General features: G+C 43.2%; 1 protein-coding gene across 1 annotated transcript in view; it reads left to right on the forward strand.

The window, feature by feature from the left end:
- The window catches only part of APC (APC regulator of WNT signaling pathway), a 127,693-nt gene that overhangs the window by 52,336 nt on the left and 54,999 nt on the right, over window positions 1–20,358 (forward strand). The window contains exons 5-6 of the mRNA XM_026649200.1: window positions 9,216–9,329; window positions 19,186–19,269. Of these exons, the coding sequence (XP_026504985.1) occupies window positions 9,216–9,329; window positions 19,186–19,269 (198 nt within the window). The remainder of the gene's footprint in view (window positions 1–9,215; window positions 9,330–19,185; window positions 19,270–20,358) is intronic.

Below are 20,358 nucleotides of genomic sequence, written 5' to 3' on the forward strand. Positions count from 1 at the left end.
GATTTTAGATTCTAAAGGATTGGCAACAGCGTGATTTGTGGGTAAGATCTAATTTGTATATTGACCTGGGTCTGGGGCTTGATCCTTTGGGATCAGGAGAACCTTTTTTCTTTTATTGGGGTATTGGTTTTCATAACCATTTGTCCCCATAACGAGTGGCACTGGTGGTGATACTGGGAAATTGGAGTGTCTAAGGGAATTGCTTGTGTGGCTTGTGGTTAGCCAGTGGGGTGAGACCAAAGTCTTCACTGTCTGGCTGGTTTGGTTTGCCTTAGAGGTGGAAAAACCCCAGCCTAGGACTGTAACTGCCCTGTTTTTAAGCGATTTGTCCTGAATTGGCACTCTCAGTTGGGTCCCGCCAGAACCGCATCATTACAGTGGCGTAGTCGGCAGGTTCTGGCGGGACCCAACTGAGAGTGCCAATTCAGGACAAATCGCTTAAAACAGGGCAGTTACAGCCCTAGGTTGCAACAATGATCTATATGGTCCCAGATTATATCAATAACGTCACACCAGGATCCTGAGGAGTTACCTCCTGAGTGCTAACATGATCAGGGAGAGTAAGTTAGTGAACAGTGCCTCAACCAGAGAGGGTGTGAGTAGCTCAGGATACATTTTGTAACCTATGCAGAGGAAGAACAGTGGTTCAGCTTTGACATGTGCTGGTATGCAAGACTTGTTCACTATAATAATTTTCTTTTCTTTTAAAGTCTTATTGTGCTCTTTCTGTTTAGAGCACATTAAAATCACTGTCCCTGCTTCTTGACTGTCTTCCAGTACCCTCTGCTTAGTTGGAAGAAAAGAGACTGCTTTCAGTGTTGGAGGCCAGAAAAATCAGAGGATTACAAAATTGAACACCCAGTTTTACTGTTTCTGAATCTTCCCTTGTTAATTTGACTTTAAGCAAATAATCCTTATATTCCAAACGTACAGTTGATTCTCCGTGCCTTCTCTTCTTTTTTTATACTGCATCCTTTAAGCTCTCAAATCATCTTTTCATTTGCTGTCTCAAGAGCCTAAACTAAAGATGTTAGCAGTCTTGTCATTGTTGCCTACTGAGTGATCTGGTTTCTTATTTATCATTGTTCATTGGAGATCTGGAATGTTTGTCCAGAGTACCCATGATTTTAGTTATCATGTACACAGTGTACTATATTTAAGTGGATTAGTTGAAGAAATATCTCATGAAGGTGCTAGCAGTCAAAATTCCATTGTTATCCATTAGACAGATTATCTCTTTGGGGCAAGCACCTGGCACAGAGGGACTCTTTTAATGGAACTCAGATATACTTGAACTCCAACAAATTGCCTGCCATTGTACAAAATTTAGAAGATTTAGTCTCTTCTCCAGATTCTTAAACTATATTACAGACATTACAGTCCAAATATAGCATTGTATAAATGCAAGAAATATAACATTAAAAATAGGGCTGTCAAGCGATTAAAAAGATTATTCGCGTGATTGATCTTTTTAATATAAATATTTTTGGATGTTTTCTACATATTCAAATATATTGATTTCAATTATAACACAGAATACAAAGTGTACAGTGCTCACTTAATATTTATTTTTGATTACAAATATTTGCACTGTAAGAAAAAAAAGAAAAAGTATTTTTCAGTTCACCTAATAAAAGTACTGTAGTGCAATCTCTTTATCATGAAAGTTGAACTTACAAATGTAGAATTATGTGCGAAAAAAAACTGCATTCAAAAATAAAACAATGTAAAACTTTAGAGCCTACAGATCCACTCAGTTCTACTTCTTGTTCAGCCAATCGCTCAAACAAGTTTGTTTACATTAGTGGGAGATAATGCTGCCCACTTCTTGTTTACAATGTCACCTGAAAGTGAGAACAGGCATTCGCATGGCATTGTTGTGCCTCTTCATGCTTCGACCACCATTCCAGAGGACGTATCCATGCTGATGATGGGTTCTGCTCGATAACTATCCAAACAGTGCGGACCGACGCATGTTCATTTTCATCATCAGATGCCACCAGCAAAAGGTTGATTTTCTTTTTTGGTGGTTCGGGTTCTGTAGTTTCCACATCAGAGTATTGCTCTTTGAAGACTTCTGAAAGCATGTTCTACACCTCGTTCCTCTCAGATTTTGGAAGGCACTTCAGATTCTTAAACCTTGGGTTGAGCCCTGTCGCTATCTTTAGAAATCTCACATTGCTATCTTCTTTGCATTTTGTGAAATCTGCAGCAAAAGTGTTCTTAAAATGAAGAACATGTGCTGAGTCATCTGAGACTACTATAACGTGAAATATATGGCAGAATGTGGGTAAAACAGAGCCGGAGACATACAATTCTCTCCAAAGAGTTCAGTCACAAATTTAATTAATGCATTTTTTTTTAACAAGTGTCATCAGCATGGAAGCATATCCTCTGGAATGGTGGCCAAAGCATGAATGGGCATACAAATGTTTAGCATATCCTGCACTAAAATACCTTGCAATGCCAGCTACAAAAGTGCCATGCGAACGCCTGTTCTCACTTTCAGGTGACATTGTAAACAGGAAGAGGGCATTGTCTCCCGTAAATGTAAACATACTTGTTTGTTTTAATGATTGGCTGAACGAGAAGTAGGACTGAGTGGACTTGTAGGCTCTAAAGTTTTGCATTATTTTGTTTTTGAGTGCAGTTACGTAACAAAAAAAATCTACATTTGTAAGTTGCACTTTCACGATAAAAAGATTGCACTAAAGTACTTTATGAGGTAAATTGAAAAATAGTTTATCATTTTTCTAGTGCAAATATTTGTAATCAAAAATAATAATATAAAGGGAGCCATGTACACTTTGTATTCTGTGTTGTAATTGAAATCAATATATTTGAAAATGTAGAAAAACATCCAAAAATATTTAATACATTTAAATTGGTATTCTATTTAACAATGCAATTAAAACTGCAATTAATTTTTTTAATCACAATCAATTTTTTTGAGTTAATCGTGTTAGTTAACTGTGATTAATCGACAGCCCTATTAAAACGATATACATTGACATATATGATATATCGGTATACGGTTGAAAACCTTTATGTAGTTTGATTTTTTTTTTTAATGAAGCTTCATGTATAGTGAAGTTTGTTCTGTGGAAAAAGTATTTCTTCCCTACAGGCAAGTAAATAAAATATATGGCACATGATATTAGATAACATTGTATTAAAAGGTTAGAAAAGTACATTTTTAAATTTGGCTCTATAATTATCAGTAAAAACTATATGAATGCCTTAGCGTAAAGAATTCCAACACATTCCAATATCCTGGAGTTAGGATAAATCTGAGATACACTGAAGAAACAGAATTGAAGAGAGGCCAAAGTGTATGTGCAACGTATGAGATGGAATATAAACTTAAATTTGGCAAATATAAAGTTTTGAGATGCATCTCAAGCAAGTAAGGTTTTTTTTTTTTAAGTCTTTTATAATGTGTAAATAGGCAAATCATATACACCTCTACCCCGATATAATGCGGTCCGATATAACGTGAATTCAGATATAACGCAGTAAAGCAGCGCTCCGGGGGACGGGGCTGCTTTACCTCGTTATATCCGAATTCGTGTTACCGCAAGCAGTTCTTCTGCGCCATCCCCCTCCCCCCCGTTACTTGCTGCGGCCCTCCCCAGGGCCCTCCCCGCCTCAGCTCACCTCCGCTCCATCTCCTCCCACGAGTGCACCGCAGCTCCGCTTCTCCCCCCTCCCTCCCAGGAGGAGGAGGCGGAGTGGAGGTGAGCTGGGGCAGGGAGCGGTTCCTTTGCGCCCCCCGCCCCTTACTTGCTGCGGCCCCCCTGCCCCAGCTCACCTCTGCCTCTGCTTCCTCCCACGAGCGCGCTGCTCAGCTCCGCTTCTCCTCCCTCCCAGGCTTGCCGCGCAAAACAGCTGATTGGCGCTGCAAGCCTGGGAGGGTGGGGGCGGAGCTGCGGCACGCTCATGGGAGGAGATGGAGCGGAAGTGAGCTGGGGCGGTGGGGGGCCCCCGGGGAGGGCTGCAGCAAGTAACGGGGGGGCGCAGAGGAACCGCTCCCCACTCCAGCTCATCTCCGCCTCCTCCCCTGAGCGCGCTGTCGCCGCTCCGCTTCCCCGCCCCCCCCCCTTCCAGGCTTGCTGGGCCAAACAGTTGATTGGCGTGGCAAGCCGGGGGGGGGGAGAGAAGCTGGGGCGTGGAGCGGTAAAAGCAGTTCTTCTCCCTACCCCGATGTAACGCGGTCTCATCTATAACACGGTGAGATTTTTTGTCTCCCGAGGACCGCGTTATATCGGGGTAGAGGTGTACCAAATTTCTGCCCAGTACAATATTTTTAAAAAGCTAGATATTAAAATGCTAAAATGAGGAGCCTAGGACATATCTTTCCACAGAAATACTCACTGGAGTTAATTTGTGGGACAGAGAACTTCTCCAGGATCTCCTTCATAATGTGGTGGTGTGGGATGGTTATTCCATCAAGAAGCAAGGTTTGCTTCCATCTTCTACCATGCTAAATGCTTCAGGGTTCCACCCAGAGGGATCCACCAAAGGCTGGGGCCCTTGATGCTGACTCTAGGTTATCCCTAGTTCAGTACTCAGTACCCTGATTTACTCTAATCCTTGACGTGCAAAGCTTCCCTTGCATACCCCGTGATCCCTCTTCAAGGATTTATTTTCCCTAGTAGAAGGGGATGTGTCAAGGCTGAATCCCCACTGTGGCACTTCGAGTGCAGAAGATGGAGGCCCACTCCAGGCTTGTATTACACTCCCAAGGTTACAGCTTTTCTTTGACCTTGGCTTGGTAAACACTGTCAGCACCCAAATTCAAAAAACCCTCTTGAAACCAGGAAGGAGCACTTGGGAATTCCTCCCTGTGGGGTACCCTCAAGCCCTTTTACCCCCCTCCGGGGAAGAGCTGAGAAAGAAAAAAAGGAAATTAGCTGTTGCCACCAGCTAATTAAACAACATATGCACAAACCTCATAGGACATCAAAAATCCAATTCTGTTCTTAAAAAAGGTAAATTTTATTAAAAACAAAGGGAAGAAAATACATCTGGAACATAGGCTTTTGCTAGATTTTAAAGGAGCAATTCCAAAAATTAAGCACCCAAAATAGCTTTTTGGGGGTTCAGCTTGAAGGTTACAAGCAAAACAAAAGCATCTGGGGTTAGCACAGAGGAGATCCACAGGCCAAAATAAAGAAATAAACCTGATCGCATTTATTTCAACATTCCCTGTCCAATGATTTTTTTCTAGGTATGTAAGATGAATTTTCATACCTGGTTCAAGCCTTACACAGCATTCCTGCTTATAGCATTGCTGTTCTGTGTCTCCTTCTCCAGAGAACAACAGACAAATGGGAAGTTTTTTTCCCATTTTAAAAAGTTCTAGCCTTCCCATTGGCTCTTTTGGTCAGGTGCCCACTCCTTTTCTTTTACCTGTGGGCTTGTTAACCCTTTACAGGTAAAGCAAACAGAGAACAGCCACCAAGAGGGACTTTATAGCTAACTGGCTGGCTAGGTGTTCATAAAAGGGAGCTACCTCTTTCTCCCCCCCCCTCCTTTCATTTATTACAGGATGCATCCTAGCATACTCAAGGAGCTGACTGAGAAGATATCTGAGCCAATAGTGATTATCTCTGAAAAGTCAAGGAAGACAGGAGAGATTCCAGAAGACTGGAAAAGGGCAAATATAGTGCCAATTTATAAAAAGGGAAATAAGGACACCCCAGGGAATTAGACCAGTCAGCTTAACTTCTGTACCCAAAAAGATAACGGAGCAAATAATTAAGCAATCAATTTGCAAACATCCAGAAGATAATAAAGTGATAAGTAACAGTCATCACGGATTGTTGTGTCAAAAACAAATTGTGTCAAACCAACCTGATAGCTTTCTTTGACAGGATAACAAGCTTTGTGGATAGGGGGGAAGTGGTAGACATGGTATATCTTGACTTTAGTAAAGCTTTTGATACTGTCTCACATGACCTTCTCATAAACAAACTAGGTAAATGCAACCTAGATGGAGCTATTATAAGGTGGGTGCAAAGCTGGTTGGAAAACCAGTCCCAGAGAGTAGTTATCAGTGGTTCACAGTCATGCTGGAAGGGCATGATGAGTGGGGTCCTGCAAGGATCAGTTCTGGGTCTGGTTCTGTTCAATATCTTCATCAGTGATTTAGATGGCATACAGAGTACACTTATAAAGTTTGTGGAAGATACTAAGCTGGGAGGCATTGCAAGTGCTTTGGAGGATGGGATTAAAATTCAAAATGATCTGGACAAACTGGAGAAATGGTCTGAAGTAAATAAGATGAAATTCAATAAAGACAAATGCAAAGTACTCCATTTAGGAAGGAACAATCAGTTGCACAGATACAAAATGGGAAATGACTGCCTAGGAAGGAGTACTGCGGAAAGGGATCTGGGGCCATAGTGGACCACAAGCTAAATATGAGTGAACAGTGTAATGCTGTTGCAAAAAAAGCGAACATCCTTCTGGGATGTATTAGCAGGAGTGTTGTAAGCAAGACACGAGAAGTAATTCTTCCGCTCTACTCCGTGCTGATTAGGCCTCAACTGGAGTATTGTGTCCAGTTCTGGGCACCACATTTTAGGAGGATGTGGACAAATTGGAGAGTGTCCAGAGAAGAGCGACAAAAATGATTAAAGGTCTAGAAAACATGACCTCTGAGGGAAGATTGAAAAAATTGGGTTTGTTTAGTCTGGAAAAGAGAAGACTGAGAGGGGACATAACAGTTTTCAAGTCTGTAAAATGTTGTTACAAAGAGGAGGAAGAAAAGAAGTGGGCTTAAATTGCAGCAAGGGTGGTTTAGGTTGGACGTTAGGAAAAACTTCCAGTCAGGGTGAAATAAATGGCCTACGGAGGTTGTGGAATCTCCATCATTGGAGATTTTTAAGACCAGGTTAGACAAACATCTGTTAGGAATGGTCTAGATAATACTTAGTCCTGCCACAAGTGCAGGGAACTGGACTAGATGACCTTTCAACCTTTCGAGGTCCCTTGCAGTTCTGAGATTCTATGATTAAATTATCAGAGGGGTAGCTGTGTTAGTCTGAATCTGTAAAAAGCAACAAGGAGTCCTGTGGCACCTTATAGACTAACAGATGTATTGGAGCATAAGCTTTCGTGGGTGTATACCCACTTCGTCAGATGCATGTACATGATGATTGTTGCGAAAGCTTATGCTCCAATACATCTGCTAGTCTATAAGGTGCCACAGGACACTCTGTTGCTTTTTATGATTAAATTGATTTTCTTGCAGGCTTTTATTTTTTGTCCATTTTCAAAAGATCTGTAATTTTAAGTCTACATTGAGATGTTTAAAACTAGACTTGCTTGACGCCCTAAAGAATATACTGTGTGGGACCACCTGTAGCCTTATAGATGGATTGGTGATTGACTGATTAATCAATAACCGATATTAATCAATCTTTTAGAGCGCAGTGGTCAATAAACGTTCAGTCACCTGAGGGCTAATGCAGTAGGAATATTGGTATCATTACGATTAGAAGAAGAGTCCCTAGAACAGGGGTGGGCAAACTACGGCCCAGCTCTCCAGACATTTTAATCATTTAAACATTTTAATCCGCACGCTGCCTCTGCCTCAAGCGCCGCCCCTGCAGCTCCCATTGACTGGAAACCGCAGCCAATGGGAGCTGCAAGGGTGGCACCTGCGGACGGGGCAGTGCGCAGAGCCGTCTGCCGCACCTCCGCATAGGAGCTAGAGGGGGGACACATGCTGCTGTTTCTGGGAGCTGCTGGAGGTAAGTGCCGCTCAGAGCCTGCCCCCCTGCCGCCCCCCTGCCCCAGCCTTGATCTCCCTCCCATCCTCCCAACCCCTCGGTCCCAGCCTGGAGAACCTCCTGCATCCCCAACCCCTTATCCCCAGCCCCACCCCAGAGCCCGCACCTCCAGCCGGAGCCCTCCCACACCCCAGCCCCCAATTTCATGAGCATTCATGGCCCGCCATACAATTTCCATACCCAGATGTGGCCCTTGGGCCAAAAAGTTTGCCCACCCCTGCCCTATAAGCACATGAGAAACCATTGCAATTTATCACAAATCCCTGTATCAACAAATCCACTAAGCAGATAAACAATCCCACAACCATTGAATACAATAGAAGACAGAGAGAGAGTGTAAAGTGTTGAGTCCTATGACTGGCATTACTCACATCTCGCAGGTCCTGCTGGGGGTCCATGGAGTGGCAGTCATCCTCTTCCTCCTCCTCCTCCTGTGGTTGTCATCCTGGCTTCCCTCCCTTTCCCCTCTCCCTCCTCCCCCCCGAGGATAGGATAACTATTTGCCTGCTAAGGCTCATGCATATGCATAAGGGTTCCAACTCCTTTTCTCTTATCCATACTTCCACACTCCACTAATTTAGGGGTGCCCCATTTCTCATTGACTATCTCCTTAGTTTCTCATTCTCATTAACATCTGTGTCAGAAAGTTACCATAGCAACTAGAGGTTATTACAGAATCCCCCAAAATGTTACTGTGTGGCATCTTGTGGTATTAACTGGCACATTGCAGCATATTTTCAGGTCTGTTATTAATAAAATAATATACTCTTCAATCTTCATTTTCTTCATTGAACTCTCACTTCCAGAACATCAGCACTTACCCCATCTTTTACTGTAATATTACCCTTTACTGGTACACAATTACTTTAGTCTTGCCAACCTGTTTCATGCCTAAGGCCTTGTGCGGCTAAGTTGAATATATCACAGGCCTGTAGGCCCCGTGTTATAACATTAATTAATACTTGTATTTCATCTCTAGATCCTAAGTCTACTTAATATCTTTTATTCTTGGGGTATGAGCTTGATAATCTACTGCATCTAACAATACTGTAGTAAAAGTACCTGTATTAGCAGTGGCTGGTTGATACGTACATAGAAATTCCCCCCCCCCACTTAGAGAGCTTGCAGAATAAGTCTTCTGGTGGTATGCTGATTTACATATGTTGGTGTCTGAATCCTCCTTGCATGTTGTGGTGTGGTCTTTTGTTTAGACAATTTACATGATTTACAGGAAAAAATCTAGCCATTGGATAGTAGCATGTATCCTTGTTGATAACCAATAACGTTTTATTTTAGTGTTCAGTTTTTGTCTAAATTTATGAAGTTCCAGTATGAAATTAATTGTTCTGCATTTGTTCAGGATAGTTTTTATCCAGAATTGCTTGCTAAAATGTCTTTTCCATGTTTGGATTCCAGTTCTCTTTGCAAACAGACATGACAAGAAGGCAATTAGAATATGAGGCGAGGCAAATCAGAGCTGCCATGGAAGAACAATTAGGTACTTGTCAGGACATGGAGAAGCGGGCACAGGTAATTTTTTTTTAAACTAGGTTTTACTTTTTAAAGTTAAACTGAATAGAATGGGTTATCCTTTTGATTTTATTAAATTATTGGTGATTGTCTTTTTGAAGTGTTTATGAACATAGCAGTGTCTTAGGCTTGGTCTACACTTAACCCCCAAGTCGAAGTAAGGTACACAAATTCAGCTACGTGAATAACGTAGCTGAATTCGACATACCTTACTTCGAACTTACCGCGGTTCAGACGCGGTCCACACGCGGCAGGCAGGCTCCCCGTCGACTCCGCGGTACTCCTCTCGTTGAGCTGGAGTACCGCAGTCGACGGCGAGCACTTCCTGGTTCGATTTATCGCGTCCAGACCAGATGCGATAAATCGAACCAGGAAGTTCGATTTCCAGCCGCCGAACTAGCGGCTAAGTATAGACCAGCCCTTAGAGTTTTTCCATGTAGAGAACTTTTTAAATATAAAAATTGGTATCAAAAGGTGTATTGTACAGAATCCCTGCTCTCTACAGTAAATGAGCAAATATCCCACTACTGGATTAGTAGAAGACTTAGGAGCAGTTCTGAGAACTTCTGAGGTAGAAAATCCCTCCAAAAGGGGAGTATTTTTAAATATTGGTTAATGAGTATTATAACTGTAATTTTAATTAGCATGTGTCTGAAACTGCCTTTTTTCTATTTTGCTTTACTGTCTTCTTTTAGTTTGCATTATTGAGTTTAAAATAAAATCCCACTGCTTTTGTTAAACTGTCACCAAAGTACATGTATAAAGGGCTAATCATTAAGTCCAGATGAACCTACAAAAATATATTCATACTCACTATACCCATAAATCTCTGTTTGTTCCAGCAAAGGGTGGTTTTGCCTTCATGAATGCATGAAGAATTTTGCAAGCAGACCATTTCACCCATATTTGAAAATAGAACCCAAAATGGAGCTATGTGGCACCAGAAATGGAAATTATCAATTGCTGACTGCTCATGCAGACTACTGTCACTATGTCAATGTTGGATAACCTTCATAATTCATTACCACACAGTTCCAAAGCACTAAAGTACATAACTCAGCAGAATAGCATGCTTTCTTGTGACTGAAAATTTTATCAAAATGAATTAATCAAAATAATATACTCTTCAATCTTAATTTTCTTCATTGAACTCTCACTTTAATACAAAATACATATGAAGTAATTTTAATTGGTCGAGTGTCTAATTATTTTTAAAAAGCTTTTCATAATGAAACAGGTAAACAAACTAGTGGGACTTTCCTAGTATCCCTGGTTTATGTAAAATTCATTTTTGGCAACATAATCTGTAGTTTCTCATTTTAGGACTCAGTCTGTCAGGTGTGTAGATTAAGGCTGTAGGAGAAAGCAATGTTGAACCGCCAGCAGAAGTGTTAAAAAGAGTCCTTTATTACGCACACTTTGGTACAGTGAAGTAAGCTGAGTGGGCACTGTAACCTGGATGCCTAGCTTTTATGGGCACTCAAAAGAGCCACTTCTGCTGTTTGAAATAGGAGTAACTGATGTATTTAAAATGGGATATCATATCTGGTCACTGGTTTTAACCTTTAAACACTCTGCCTCTCTCTTCTCTCCCCCCATTCCCCAACTGTAGCTGTATTACTTTGAAAGGATGTTATCTCTAAGTAGCTACCTCCTTATATGTTCTGTTTTCTGCTGGGAATTAACATAGGTAGATCTTAGTTCATGAGACCCTTCAAAAATGTTCAGTGTCCTGTTGATTGTAATCACAGCACCATCCTTATATTTCTACAAAATTCAAAGAAAGAATGGAAGACATGTATGTGTGCAAGAAAACTATAACTTTCTTCTGAACATGAACTCTAGCTCATCCTGGATTTTTCATATCAAGGGTAGAAATTATGATATTAAAAATGGATAAAAGTTAACTGGTTTTCAGATAACTAGGAGTAAACTGATACGTTGATAGTGAACTCTATGTACATTAGTTCACCATAGTGTTCAAGTAATATAAACTAGGCTATTCATACTTGTAACTACAGTGAACTCATATATTCTGCAACTTTCATTCTGCTCCACAGTTTTCTAAGCTTTCAATGTCTTCTGTCAGAATGTATATCTGAAGCAAGCACAGACAGCTCCATAGCAAATGAGAGAGAGGATGGTGACTATTAAGGGACTTGAAAGTGAAGATAATCAGCTTATGTTCGATGCAATAGAAAAGGGGGGGAGTCAGAGGAAGGATTCAAAGAAGGGGGTGATGTGGTCAAAGCAGTGTGCTTAAGAAAATTATTTTTGCAGCAGCATTCTGAATAGATATGATTGGGCCAAGAAAGCATTTGTGAAGGCCAGAGAAAAGGATGTTGCAGTAATCAAGACCTGAGATGATGAGAGCTTGGAAGAGAATTTTAGTTGTGTGGATGGATAAGAAAGGCTGTGTCTTAAAGATGTTAAGCAGAAAGAATTGGCAAGATTTAGACATAGCATGCATGTGAGGACCTAGAGAGAGGTCTGTGTCAAAATCAATGCGCAGTTGACAGACCTGAGTAAAGTGATCAAAAAATGAGGTGGCAAGTAGGGTTTGGGTGGGAGTTTAGGAGCTCTGTTTTAGCCATGTTGAGTTTAGCAGAAGCTAAATACACCTCTACCCCGATATAACGCGACCCGATATAACGCAGGTTCGCATACAAGGCAGTAAAGCTCTGACACGCTGCTCTGAGCAGCGTGTTAAGGGTGCCGGGCCAGGCTGGGGCCGAGAGGTTGGATAAGGGGCAGAGGGTCTCGGGGGTGGTCAGGGGCTCCCCCCCCCCCCAAGGTCTGGGAGGCAGGAGCTGTGGGGGGGCACTTTTGGGGGCCCCAGAGTGGGCCCTGGGGATTAGCGGGGGGCCGGGAGCAGCCTGCTCTGCTTCCCTCGCCCCAGCCCCAGCCATGTTGCTCGGGGGAGGGGGCTTGGGGGAAGGGATCCCCCCCCGCAGCAGCGGGAGCGGAGCAGCCCGGCTCCAGCCCGCTCCACTCTGCCACCTCCCAGACGCGGCGCTCCGCTTCCCGCCTCAGGTGAGTATGGGGGGCCATCCTTTCCCCAACCTCCCGGCACTCACCTGCGACGGGAAGCGGAGCACCGCGGCTGGGAGCTGGCAGAGTGGAGCGGGCTGGCCACGTCACTCCGCTTCCCACTGCAGGTGAGTGCAGGACCTTTCCCCAGCGACATGGCTGGGGCCCGGCCAAGGAAAGTGGAGCAGGCTGGGGCCGCGTTGCTCCACTTCTCGCCGCAGGTGAGTGCGGGGGGGCGTCCTTTCCCCAACCTCCCCGCACTCACCGGCGGCGGGAAGCGGAGCACCACGGCTGGGAGGTGGCGGAGTGGAGCGGGCTGGGGCCGGGCTGCTCCGCTTCCTGCTGCTGCCAGTGAGTGCCTGTCGGGGTGGGGGGTGTGGATAGGGGTCGGAGCAGTCAGGGGACAGGGAGCGGGGGGGTTGGGTAGGGGGTGGGGTCCTGGAGGTGATTAGGGATGGGGGGTCTCTGGAGGGGGCAGTCAGGGAACAAGGAACAGGGCGGGCCAAAGCAAGTTCGATATAACGTGGTCTCACCTATAACAAGGTGAGATTTTTTTGTCTCCTGAGGACCGTGTTATATTGGGGTAGAGGTGTATCCATGAGGAAGTGTCACAGTCAGGCTCAGAGTTTGGTTTTGACAGACAGAGGGAAAGAGGTACATCTGTGAATTATCAGCATAAATGTAGTAGTTTAATTTGTGTTTGTGGATGATATTGCCTATAAAGTGAAGAGGGAGAAAAGAAGAGGACCAAGGACAGAGCCTTGTGTTACCCCCACAGAAAGTTGGAGAAGGAATGAGGAGGATCCTCAAAGCCGGTCCGCTGCTTGTTCAGGGAAAGCCCAGGGAGCCGTGATCGGCTGAACCTGCGGACGCAGCAGGTAAACAAACCGGCCCGGCCTGCTAGGGGCTTTCCCTGAACAAGCGGCGGACCAGCTTTGAGAACCATTGCTCCAAAGGACATGCTGAAGGAGCAATTAGAGATGTAAGAGAACTTGGAGAGGACAGTCACAGAAGTCAAAGGAGGACAAGATTTCAAGAAGAGCTTTACTTCGTAAAAGACAGCTGCCAGTGGGCCCCTGTGTACACTTGGAATGGGAGTGGGGAACGGAATAGAACTCTACCTACAATGTTAATCCACAGAAGAGAACCCTTACAACAGACGAACACTTCCATAAATCCTCTTGTTCCTCCCAAGAGAAAAAAATGGAGCCATTCATATGCCACTCCAGTGGTTGAGTCATTTTATTAGATATTGGATCAATTTGTTGTTGCTCTTTAGTTGTATTTTTGTATATGCACTTAGAGATATATGATAAGCCCACTTATAAACATTACAAATAAATTAATGCATTATTTCCACTTTCATCTCTTCACAATTAAAACCTGCTTACAAGTGGGGGAAAAAAGTCTCATTATACTCTGGGCCCTACTAGACGTCTGTCTACATCAGAAAACCACTGTTCATTTTGGCATAGCGGTTACTCACTTCACAAAAGGTGTCTAAGGCCTGGTCTACACTTACCCCCCAATTCGAACTAAGGTACGCAACTTCAGCTACGTGAATAACGTAGCTGAAGTCGACATACCTTAGTTCGAACTTACCGCGGTTCAGACGCGGTCCACACGCGGCAGGCAGGCTCCCCCGTCGACTCCGCGGTACTCCTCTCGTTGAGCTGGAGTACCGCAGTCAACGGCGAGCACTTCCTGGTTCGATTTATCGCGTCCAGACCAGACACGATAAATCGAACCCGGAACTTCGATTGCCAGCCGTCTAACTACCGCGGTAGTGTAGACCTGGCCTAAGACTAGACAAAAGAATGGCTATACTGGGTCAGACCAATGGTCCATCTAGCCCAGTATCTTGTCTTTCAATAGTGGCCAGTACCAGGTGCTTCAGAGAGAATGAACACAACAGGCAATCCTCAAGTGATCCATCCTCTGTTGTCCACTCCTAGCTTCTGGTGAAGAGAAGCCAGGGACACCCAGAGCATGGTGTTGTATCCCTGCTCATCCTGGCTAATAGCCATTGATGGAGCTGTCCTCCATGAACTTATCTAGTTCTTTTTTGAACCCTGTTATAGTTTTGGCCTTCACAGCATCCCCTGGCAAAGAGTTCCACAAGTTGACTGTGCGGTGTGTGAAGAGCTTCCTTTAATTTGTTTTAAACCTGCTGCTTAGTAATTTCATTTGGGTGACACTTAGTTCTTGTGTTATGTGAAAAAGTAAATAAGATTTCCTTATTCACTTTCTGCACATCAGTCAAGATTTTATAGACCTCTGTCATATCCCCCTTTAGTGGTCTCTTTTCCAAGCTGAAAAGTCCCAGTCTTATTAATCTCTCCTCATACAGAAGTTGTTCCATACCTCTCATCATTTTAGTTATCCTTCTCTGTATCTTTCTCAATTCCAATATATCTTTTTTGAGATGGGGCGTCCAGATCTGCACCCAGTATAGAGGCATTATGATATTTTCTGTCTTGTTATCTATCACTAATGGTTCCTAACACTCTGTTAGCTCTTTTGACAACCGCTGCACACTGAGCAGATATTTTCAGAGAACTATCCACAATGACTCCAAGATCTCTTTCTTGAGAAGTAACAGCTAATTTAGACCCCATAATTTTGTATGTATAATTGGGATTATGTTTTCTAATGTGCATTACTTTGCATTTATCAACCTTGAATTTCATCTGCCATTTTGTTACCCAGTCTTGTGAGATCCCTTTGTAACTCTTCACAATCTGCTTTGGACTTAACTATCTTGAGTAATTTTGTATCATCTGCAAATGTTGCCACCTCACTATTTACCCCTTTTTCTTGATCATTTATGAATATGTTGAACAATATAGGTCCCAGTACAGAGCCCTGGGGGACACAACTACACCTGTACCCCGATATAACGCGACCCGATATAACACGAATTTGGATATAACGCGGTAAAGCCAGCAATCTGGGGGGTCGGGGTTGCGCGCTCTGGCGGATCAAAGCAAGTTCAATATAACGCAGTTTCACCTATAACGCAGTGAGATTTTTTTTGGCTCCCAAGGACAGCGTTATATCGGGGTAGAGGTGTATTTACCTTTCTCCATTCTGAAATTTATTTATTCCTACCCATTATTTCCTATCTTTTAACCAGTTACTGATCCATGAGAAGACCTTCTCTCTTATCCCATGACTGCTTACTTTCCTTAAGCCTTTGGTGAGGGGCCTTGTCAAAGGCTTTCTGAAAGTTTAAGTGTACTATATCCCCTGGATCACCCTTGTCCACATGTTTGACCCCCTCAAAGAATTCTAATAGATTGGAGAGGCATGATTTCCCTTTACAAAGCCATGTTCTCTCTTCCCCAGCAAACTAACAGAAGAAATACAAATTAGAATATAGATATACACATCTACCCCGATATAACATGACCCGATATAACATGAATTCTGATATAACGCGGTAAAGCAGTGCTCCGGGGGGGCGGGGCTGCGGACTCCGGCCTATCAAAGCAAGTTTGATATAACGCGGTTTCACCTATAACGCGGTAAGATTTTTTGGCTCCCGAGGACAGCGTTATATCAAGGTAGAAGTGTACTACAGTAACTAAACTCTGTGTGAGAAAGTTTGTACAGCATTAACCAGTGCTACTAATCCTACTTTTTTGTGCTTTTCTGGTCACATTTTTAATGCTATTTTTTCCCTATTTTTTATAGTAAAACTAAGGGGAAATATTAAGTAGACATTAATGTGGGTGTCTATAAATAAGACGTTCAGTATTTTGGAACAAAATTTAATCGCATGATCCAGAGTGCAATTTTAGTTCCGCTCATGTTTTTCTGAACGTCTGAGAACTTATACCAAAAAACAAAAACAAAACAAAAAACCCAAGAAAACAAAAAAACACCAACTTTGATCTTATAGTTGATTTGATTTTGTATGTGTGTCTTGACTCCTTCATACCCAGTGTGATTTCAGTGGAATAGTTGAGTTTTGTATCTAGACTCAGCTGAGTTCACAAATTCATCAAATAAAGGCTGATTAAAAAGGACAAATTCTGAGTATGTCATGAGGACTCTTCATTTTTGGCCTAAAAAAAAGGTTAAGGAAAACCACCTCTCTTTCATAATCTGTTCTTTGTGCCTGATCTTTTCCCATTTTTTCCTTAACTTTTTCTTTCCTTTTCGTTTTGTCTTTTTTCCTCTTAGCTTTCCTACATCATAAAACAGTAAACAAATGTAAAATGTCCTCTTATGATATGGGGAATATGGCTTTATATAGTACTTACATATTTTATTTATTTCATTGAAATGTTCTTTTTCCTTACTGTGATGGGAATCCCGGGGTACCACCTGGAACTGTGGGACTGCTGTGCCCCTTTAACTCTCCAGGCTGGGCTGTCTCACAGAATGCTATGCTAGTAACAAGCAGCAAAACCCCTCCAGGCACTGATCACTCAGCCATCAGCATGTGGAGTCCCACACCCAGCTAAATTGCATGAATGTTCCCTGAGCCACTCATAAGTCATAGAGAGAGAGGCACCAGCAAATCACCCCAGCTAGAAATATCCCATCTTACACTGCTCAAGACTCCATTGGACAGTGCAAGCTCATTAATTAGTTCGCCACTTTGTCAAAGGAAAGTGGACATGTGCCAGCTTTTGTAATCTGAGCTGAGATTCCCCCAAGCACTTCAAACACACAGTTTTAGATAAATATAAAACAGATTTATTAACTACAGAAAGATAGATTTTAAGTGATTATATATAGCAGGCATAGAGATCAGAGTTGCTTACATCAGAATAAACTCAGTCTAAATTCTACAGACTAAGCAAGATTTGAATCAAGCAGTCTCTCACCCTAATAGATGTTACAGGCAGTTCACAGTTCTCAATACACAGGCTGGATTCCCTTCCCAGCCTGCGACCAATCTCCCCAGTTCCAAGTCTTTGTCTTCCAGATAATCTTCCAGGTGTTGAGGTGCAGAGGAGAGAGGCCAAGTGATTATGTCACTGTCCCTCTTTTATACTTTCTTCCAGCTGCTAGAAAAATTCTTGGTGTGATGTGGCAGGTAAGGCAGCCGTCATTGTGTACACCCCCTCTTCAAGAAGTCTTTGGGATAATGGATTCTTCTTGATGGGCCATCAGCGCCTGTCTGGCCAGTGATAGTTGCCCCTTTGTTGCTACTGAAAGGCCCCAGCTGTGGGCATCTCCCAACCTCACAACATATTTCAGTAACACATATAGCAATACTTCATAACTTCACATTCAATGATAGTACATACAATTCAACAGGATATTAAGGTCCAACAGATCAAGACTTTTAAAATGATACCTCACAAGGCATGCATTGTACAAAACATATCATAAACATGTGACAGTGGTGAACATGGGAGATCCAGGGTGCTACTTTGAGGTGTGTCACATATATACATTTAAAAAAAACAGTTCAAATATTTGGAAGCAAGGGGCACTAATGCTTGCAAAACTTAAAATTAAGCTACAGGTATTTAATATTAGGTTTTTAAAAAGTCTACACTCAAAACTATTTCATTGTTTCAAAACAAGAAACAAGATTATAGATTATAACATTTTATCTAAAACTTCATTAAAAGGACTTTAACAGAGCTATGCTGAGCTAAAACTACAGTAGAAACTATTTAGTTTTAGTTAGGGGTATATTGCACAAGTCATGGACAGGTCACAGACTGTGAATTTTGTTTACTGCCCGTGACCTGTCCATGACTTACTAAAAATACCCATGATTAAAATGTAGCCTTATTCATAAGCACCAAAAAAATTATCCAAATGTTCCAGTTCCATTCTTATGAGTAAGCTGAATATGGACATTTACAAAAATGCTTCAGTCAGAAAAAGGTATTTCCAAATATTTCAGTATTCTGTGTGCTCACAGTAAGAAGTCATACAGAGTGGAGTAACAATATGATGTGACACCCACAACTGGTCACAGGCTAATTACTTACAAACTGGACTTTTTATAGCAGCAGCAGAATACCTTTACATAATAATGTAACTCCCATTTTGGGGAGGATCAAAATGTTTTCTCAACCCTAAAACTATGAGAGAGATCTGGTTTTAGTGTCTGTTAATATCAGACTGTTACTCTTGAGTTCTTTTGAAGTTTATGTGTATTTTTTTGCTTAGTTTCCTATTGTTGCTACTTAGCAAGACTTCTGTATATAACACTGTCTTACTGCCTTTGATTATGCAAATTGGTGTTTCTGAAGTCAGTTTTCAGTTATGTGGAAGTAATTGTGATAGGGCTAACACAGGATTGTAGTAGTACACATAGTTTGACCAAAGAATGGCTAATAAATAATACATGGAAGTTATTCAACATTTTACAGGCTGAAAACACTCTGCAAATGTAAATCCTTGCAACACCTCTGTATAGGATAGCTTTGTATTTAGTTTTATCCATATTTTACAAACAGGGCATCTAAGACGGTGAGGTGAAGTAACTTTCTCAAGACTACACGATACATCAATGAGAGCAGGAGGGAACTGTTTAGGGGGGGAAAGTGTATTCTGGCTAATGTGTCTCTTACCATACTTTGATAGTTTATACAGTATGTCAGTTTAAGAATAGATCCAAATTAATGTCAGTTGTAGTAAAAATCCAGCTGACAATTACGTTGTGTAAAGTATTTTCATGTATGCCTCTTTTCATGTCTATGCGCAGTTACTGAAATTATCACATTAATAAAGTAGTTCTGTTTTCTAGTCAACAGTTTTTGCCGTAAACTCTCTTTTCACATTGTCATTTTCTACAGTAAATATTTCTTTTTAAAAAAAACTATAAATTTGAAAATTTATTCATTTTTAGGTAAGGGTGGCAAGAATTCAGCAAATAGAGAAGGACATACTTCGTATACGACAGCTCTTGCAGTCACAAGCTGCTGAAGCAGAGGTTAGTGAGGATGTGCTCACGTGTGTTTGTATGTTTAAAACAAAGCAAAAAGTAAATCCTACAACACTTAATAGAATGAACTGGTGGGCTAGAATATTTTGGCTCAATAAATGACATGTTGTAATTACAGTATATCTTGATGTTGGTTCCTCTGCTATAGTCTTTCTTTTCCTAGTCTTATCTTTGTGGGGAAGAAAGAAATTAGAGTTACCATATTTCCACAATCAAAAAAGAGGACGGGGGGGGGAGCCCCACTCTAGCCCTGCTCCCGCCCTGCCCCGCCCCCATCCACTCCCTCCCACCTCCCACCCCCTGACTGCCCCCCTCAGAACCCCCAACCCCTGACTGCCCCCTCCTGGGACCCCTGCCACTAACTGCCCCCTAGGACCCCACCCCCTATCTAAGCCTCCCTGCTTCTTGTCCCCTGACTGCCCCCTCCTGAGAACCCCCCACCCTAACTGCCCCCTAGGACCATACCTCTCCCCTGACTGCCCCAACCCTTATCCACACCCCCACCCCATATTCATACCCCCAACCCCAGACAGACCCCTGGGACTCCCATGCCCTATCCAACTGCTCCCCGCCCCCTGACAGGACCCCCAGAACTCCTGACCCATCCAACCCCCTCTGCTCCCTGGCTGCCTCGACCCCTCTCCACACCCCTGGCCCCCGACAACCCCCCCTGAACCCCCGATCCATCTAACGCCCCCTGCCCCTGCCTGCCTCGACCCCTCTCCACACCCCTGCCCCCCTGACAGCTCCCCCCCCGAACTCCCGACCCATCCAACCCTCCCCCCGCTCCCTGTCCCCTGACTGCCCCCCTTCTCCAACTCCCCGGCCCCCTTACCGTGCCGCTTGGCTTAGAGCAGGTGTCTCCCCCCCCGCCCCCGAGCGCTGCCGGGCAGCGAGCTGAGGCTGTGGAGGAGGGGGGAAGCGGGGAAGGGGCTCTGGCCGCCACTGCCAGCCCCACCGCCGCGTTCCCTCACAGGCACACTGCCCCGCCCCCCAGCGCTGCCAGGCGGCATGCTAAGGCTGCAGGGCATGGGGGGAGCCGGGAAGGGGCTTTGGCTGCCAAGGCCCCAATGCGAG

This window comes from Terrapene carolina, unplaced genomic scaffold (assembly GCF_002925995.2).
Source record: "Terrapene carolina triunguis isolate 2854851 unplaced genomic scaffold, T_m_triunguis-2.0 Scaffold69, whole genome shotgun sequence".
Lineage (NCBI taxonomy): Eukaryota > Metazoa > Chordata > Testudines > Emydidae > Terrapene > Terrapene triunguis.